General features: G+C 40.3%; 1 protein-coding gene across 1 annotated transcript in view; it reads left to right on the top strand.

Moving 5' to 3' along the window:
- cadm4 (cell adhesion molecule 4) overlaps nt 1-6,888 on the top strand; it is a 41,798-nt gene that overhangs the window by 10,543 nt on the left and 24,367 nt on the right. Inside the window, 1 exon segment of the mRNA XM_032519503.1 lies at nt 555-701. Coding sequence (XP_032375394.1) covers nt 555-701 — 147 coding nt within the window.

The following is a 6,888-nucleotide window of genomic DNA, read 5'->3' as shown; positions in this document are numbered from 1 at the left end:
GTGTGTGTGTGTGTGTGTGTGTGTGTGTGTGCTGGAGTGTGTCTAAATTCAGGACAGACAGCCACTTAAGCACTTAATAAGGCATTATGTATTCAAATGTGTGTGTTGATGCGTTCAGTTAGACTAGCCAGAGGCAATAGGCCTGTTTGCATGTGTGTGTTTGTGCACGTAAAAAGATGAATAGCGGTAATTATAATCATCCCGATTATAATCATAAGAACGCATTGTTCATAAGGACTCTTTTACTTGTTGAGTCCTTCGCTGTCTTTTCTCTCACTCTCAATCTCTTTATCTCCATCCCTCTGTCTCCTTCTCTCTTCTCCTCCTCTTCGTTTCTCTCTTGTTGTGTCCATACGATGAATAGCGAGTAAATGAAGGATGTCTTAAGTACCTAATTTTGAAAGATTCTTTCTCAAGCGCAGTGCAAATTGAACATCATTTTCTCCGCATCTGTTCCTCCTATTTGTCCCCCTCCTCTTCTCTGCCTCCTTTTGGTCCTCTTCATTGCCCACCCTCTATATCATTATATCAACATTCATCTTTCTCTGTTTCAGCCCGTTGTCAGGCGGTGCAAGCGGAGAATGTGACAGTCTTGGAGGGAGGTACGGCCCAGATCTCCTGCCGCCTGCAGAACTACGATGGATCAATCGTGGTTATCCAGAATCCCCGCCGGCAGACCCTCTTCTTTAACGGCACGCGAGGTGTGTAGCTCCATGCACATTTGTCTCTGTGGACAAACCCAATCTATCTGTGTTTATGCATTTGCCGTCATTTCCATTTGAATCCAGTCTTTTAAAGACATTAGCAATGACTCACCAACACTTTGAAGTGATTCCATTCCACATTAAAAAGTCAGATAACCCCAGAGTTAATTTAGATGATGGTTTTCCTCTCTGCCCTAACAGTGTGACTGCTTTAACTGTTTTAAAAGCATGGTTCAAAGCTCTCTGCATAATCCACTTTTAACCCCTGTGATGAGATCAGAACTTATTACAGCTCCTCATTAGAGCATGGCCTTGGCAATTGCATGTTTTCTTAAAAATGGCGTTATGGTAAATTATCATTGTAACCAATATTGTAATGAAGGCAGATTTCCTTGAGGGCCTTGGGGTAGGCAAACACTACTTTTTTCCTAACTAATTATAGCAAAAGCTGCCACCTTAGCAAGCTTTTGTTTTAGTGCTGCTAGGAAACCTCTGAGCAAAAGAACGATCAAGGATAGAACATTGCCTTTGAAACTTCTGTGCAGATTAATTGGAGCAAAGTTTTGACGTTATGTTGTGTGTAAGCAATAGTTGTTTATGCCCTCCGTAATCTATGTAATAAACTTCTTAAGACGTTAGCTCAGATTTAAGACTATGTTGTAAAATTGTGGGGGGTGAATTTGAATGTTTTTATTTATTTGATTTAGCCTTTATTTAACCAGGTAAACAGGTTAGAACAGGTTCTCATTTGCAATGGTGACCTGGCCAAGAAAATCACATGACTGCTGGACAACATACGGTTTCACATTCAATATAATACAGGAATACAGAATACAAAAGGCTACATAAAGGACAGATTAAATAGGCATTACAAAGCCGGTGCAAAGTGAGGTGTAAGTAAAACAAAGGATTTGCAAAAGTGATATAGAGTGATATATATTGTATATTCAAAATAGTTTTAGTTGTTTGAGTTTAGAGAGACCACGTCATCCTAACAACCCAATGAATGCTTTGGTTAGGGTTATAAATAATTTGAAAAGTATTCTAAACCACTAGCAGCTGCTAGTTTGACCTGTTATTGGCTGTGGAAGCTTTGTGAATGAGTCCCCTTTACTCCAAATAAACAACAATGTGCACACAAAAAACAAGGGCACTGCATGATCAATAAACAAATTGTAGACTGAATGGTTAGCACATTCAGTCTCATTGACATGCTGCTCCAAAAATAGTTTTAACTGGTTACGATTCTAAAAAGTATTGTTCTGCTGTTGTAGTATTGTGACAGGTGCTAATTTTCCCAGTGTGATTTAGACTCTTAGAGTCTGTTTGCTGAGCTAACTTCATTCAAGCGGCTCTTGCTGAATGTTGCTGAGTTCCAGCATAGTTTATAAGATACACATTATTATTTTAATCTCATTCTGCTACTGTTACACAGGACATATTGTTGAACTGTGATTTATTAATTCGGTTTAATCTGATTTAATTAGTTGAGAGAGAACTGACGGCCGCATCAGATGGCAAAAAAGGATTGTTCCTAATATTACAGTGTTTGTATTTGTCTTATGGCTTTTTGAGCATGTGATAGATAAATAATTCCTTAGCTGCAAGGACCATGCAAGTACCAGTCTCACACAGACCTAACATGGCTGCATATTCATCATGTCTCTAGTATGTAAAATGGCAAATTCATTCAAGTGCTAGTGTGTTTTAGGTTGACATCCTCAACTGTAGTAGCATAGTTAAAGAAATGAATTGTGAAAGTGCTGCCAGATCCAGAGCTGCAGTTAAACCTCCACATGATAAGGAGAAGGCAAACTTTCACACACTAGCTTATATGAAGATAAACTTTGCTCAAACTGTCCAAGAACTGCTTTAATATACATGAACTTGTGTTTTTAACCACCGAAAATAAATGCAAAACCTTGCAACTAAAAGGCATAAATATTTATGAATATCTCTGTAATATTTCTACATATAAAAGTGTCCACTTGAACACATTTTCACATGTCTATTCATTACAATTTCTAGCACTTGTAATTACATTGATAACAGTAGTCACTAAAGATTTACGGAACAGTACGCCAAGATCAGACTAAATTACTGAAGAAAAAAAAAGCTGATTTCACCGTTCACTGGTACAGCATTCAAATACTTTAGTTTTACACAACTTTTCTTCGAGATCACGGAGCGGCCTTAATTGGGTGGTAGAGGTCGCTGCTTTTGGAAACCTTACTTTTAACTCTTCCCCCCAATTCTATGAGATCAGCACTGCTGGTAAGTTCCATTAAGTATTTAAACAGAGCCGTCTCATATGCTCTCCCACAAGACGTGGACTTGAACCGTTTGGAAAGCACGATGAAGCCTAATCAGAGCGAGGAGGAAGACAGAATTGGAAAACTAGATTGAAAAAAAAAAGAGAATAAATGAAGAAAGGAGTGGGGGAGGATGAGATGACAGTTAAGATAGACCACATCAGGGAGAGTAAGACAAAGGAGTGTCAGGCGATGGCGAGAGAGACAGCACAGGGAAATGATCCAAGGGTTAGGCAAGGTATAAAGTATAGATGGCTTCCTGTTAATAATTCAGCTCACGTAAGCACTGAAAAGCCTCGTTGGGGACATTTTCTGGGAGCGTGAATTACATCTCACTCTAGATCTTTCCACCTCCAAGTTTGCTCCATCACTCGCTGTAGGGTTCTTCCATTTCTGCCTATTGCCCATCTGGCACCCAGATATTAGGCTAACAAACTGAGGCCTGTCTGTGTCGAGCCATTCCACGCTAACTGCTCAAAAGAGGCGCTGCTGTAAGTGCTGTGAATTAGGCTGCCTGGTTTGCAGGAGAGCAACCAGCCAGGGGTGTGTTTTATGAGATTGTGGGGAATGATAGCTATAATAGAGCAGTGGAACTAACCAAATGGACCCTTTCTCCACAGTGGTCCATATCTCTCTTTCTCCCTCTATTGCCAACTCTCCTCAGCATGCAAACAAGATAGGACAATAAAGGTGAAGTTGGACTTGAACAGAAGTCTGACATTTAGTTGCCATTTGGTCCATAGAAGGGGAAAAAAGATTTACCTGTCTGTGGGGAATAGCTCACAGTGTTCTTGCCGCCATCCGGTGGATGGGAAATTTTGGGGGTGTGGTAGAGCGATTAGTGGGGTGTAGATCCAGAAAGAGTGGACTTACTACATTGCCCCAGGCCACTCTATTCGTCCCCTTTGGATTTCTGTTTCTATTGATTTTAATTTTTCCCGCCTGTCGCATTATGGTGCTATATTAGACTTTTTCTCTCATTCATTCTTTCTTTCTTTCTCATCCACTCTCTCTGGCACACATGCCCACACAAAGCCAATATCTATATTCTAGTATCTGTGTTGTGATGAATTATGTTGCGAGATGGCCAGTTGTTACATCCAGGGTAGTGCCTGCTGTTCCCTACGTAAGCCGAAGCCAACACAAAGGAGCGAAGAGAGGGTGTAAAATAGAGATGGGGAGTGAGGGAGAGATTTCACAGTCAAGTCGATACAAAGCAAGTCTTGAATAAGAATCTATGGACATTGAGCCAGTGTCACCCATAGGCTATTATTAGTGTTATTTGTTATTATCAAATTGTGGTTCTTACCAGTGATTCTACTCTTTCTTGAGAAACAAAAGGAAAAGTGTTACACATTCAACTCTTCTCATCCTTTGTACTTTCCTTTCTTTCTCCTATATGCATTATGGAGTTGGTAAGCGAGTGTAGCTCATTGGACTAGAAGTCCAGAGTTGGACATAAAAAGAGAGAAAGAAAGTAAAAGTGTTTTTACTCATTGTTTCCAATCTTTGGTTATTTTTTATCTTCCGAATTGTACAAAGTTTACACTGTGAACAATTGTAGTATTTAGCTTTACTTACTCTAAGGACAGCACTACCTAATTAAAAAGCTTTCCTACAATTTCTTTTGGGTTGTGCATTAAACTCTATATTTGCATAGCAGTCTTCAAAAGAGTTACCAAGTTCTTCACAGCGAGTAAAACTATTATGATTAAAACCTAATAAGATCAACAATAAAAATGCCAGACACTAATTAGAAATAGGCTTACAGAGGAATAAAACAAGCAGTTACAAAGAGAATGAATGAATACATTCTGGTTTAGGATCTAGTCCAATCAGTGCTTGGGAAAATGAACAACAGTCTCTCTCAATGCTGGAAATGAGTGAACCAAGACATCTATTATGTTGTATTAATGTACAGCCTGGAGCTGCTCCATCGAGACTGACTTTGCAAACTCTGTCTGAACTTCTTTGTATCAAACTGAGCTTTAGATTTAGCAGCACTATCAATTCCGGAGCAGAAACCAGTCGGGGGTGCTGTCCCAGTCACTATTTTCTCATATTTTGCTGTTTTTCCTCTGTAGAACTGTCCATGGGAGTGACATCACATATTGAAGGGTGGCGAAAGCTCTGTTCTCATTCCAGACTGTGGGAAATAGAACTGGCTGTTTGCTAATACAGAACAAACTATCTTGAGGCTAAGGAATAACCGATTCCAAAGCTGAAAATGTTATAACACTCAATTAAAGCAGCCCTTCACTTCACTTGTATGATGTACTTGCCAATGCCTGTAGAAAGGTAAATGTACTGCATTTGTAGACATTCATTAACACAGATACATGGTGTTATTGATGCAAAGTGTCTTCAACAAGGCCTGGCCAATGTCATTCAGCTGCAGATCAACAAAGCAAAGCACTTTCCGCCCTGCAACTTTGGACTTTTAGTTTCAATCTAAGCTGTGCCCTTATCGGCAAGAAAAGTAGAAGCAATTCCAGCAACTGTCACTTTCTTGGCCAGTAAATGGCAACATCAGCAAACCTACAGCTGTTGGTCTGAACACAATCACTTCCCTGTATGTGGTGCAGCTTTGCATTAGCATGGCTCCATGCAGACCTCTGAATCACTGGCCACATGGAATATTTTCTAGCAATTCAAGTAGGACTAGTGTTGTGGTCAATGACAATTGTTGAAACAAAAGAGCCAAGCCAATTAGTGTGGGGAGGGTAAAATGCCAAAAATGACAGGCCGCCAGAGCCTTTGTGTATTTTGATACCAGCAACCGATTTGGTCACTGATAAGATTGCGAGATTGGAGGAATCTCTTTCTTATCACTCAAGTGAGCTAACCCCCTCTGAGCTGGGCTAATAATTCACCAAGCCTGCTAGTAGCACATGCCTACCTCTGTAACCCACTGGATGGTGCCATGTCATTTCTCCATTGTTCCGGCCTCTCAATAACCCGAAAAAAAAACAACAACAACAACTCCGCTCTGACATCCCATTGTTTTGACCATAAAGATAGGCTTTTGTGGATCACCTCCCATAATCTAAAGTATGAATCGACCATAACAAGCAAAATTACCTTTTCTCTAGCTTATTAACAGATTTAAATGTTTATCTAACCTAATCTACACAATCTCTGCACCGGTTTACTTGCAGTTTCGGATTCCAAATTGCCCGTAATGTCACCCTATTTGTACAGGTCCTATCCCCTGACCAATTGGCTATCCTAACCTTAACCACTCAAGGTCAAATACCTAACCTCAACAAATTGGCTATCCTAAACTGTATAAAAGGCCTATATGGTTGGAACAGTGGGATGTCGGAGCAGAGGTTGTTTTTTCTTTAAACAAAGGGACGTTGGACTAATGGGCTGTAGAACCAAAGGGAATTTAAAAAGAAAAGGAGAAAAGGCTGCCAGTAAAGTGTATTAAAACTAGTTCTTTAATATGAGACTCGTTTTGGCAGTCTTAGCTTGTGTGTGTATGTGGTGTATTTCAAACAAGCAAAGCACCATGACAAAAACTATTCTTAACGCTGTCCCTGAAGCGTTATGAAAAAATGAACTCAATTACACTGACCCAGAGTAAAATATTTTCTGTTGTTTTCCTTTTGTTTTTACACATGAATAAAGTATTCAGCATTTATTTTAATTTAGTCTCACTTCACAGACAGAGTGTGCTTTTGCTACCAATGACTGATGTACTAACCTTCCCTTTCCTTGATCTTGCCTCTCTTCCTGTCCCTTGCCCCCCTCCTCCCCATCTTCTCTACCATCACACCTCCCCTATTTTCCCTCACACCTCGTCTTCCTCTCCCCACTCTCCTCCTTTTCAACAACCCCATCCCACGCTGTCCTGCTTCCGCCCCCCC

This window comes from Etheostoma spectabile, chromosome 6 (genome assembly GCF_008692095.1).
Source record: "Etheostoma spectabile isolate EspeVRDwgs_2016 chromosome 6, UIUC_Espe_1.0, whole genome shotgun sequence".
NCBI lineage: Eukaryota > Metazoa > Chordata > Actinopteri > Perciformes > Percidae > Etheostoma > Etheostoma spectabile.
This window is presented reverse-complemented; position numbering and strand designations above follow the sequence as displayed.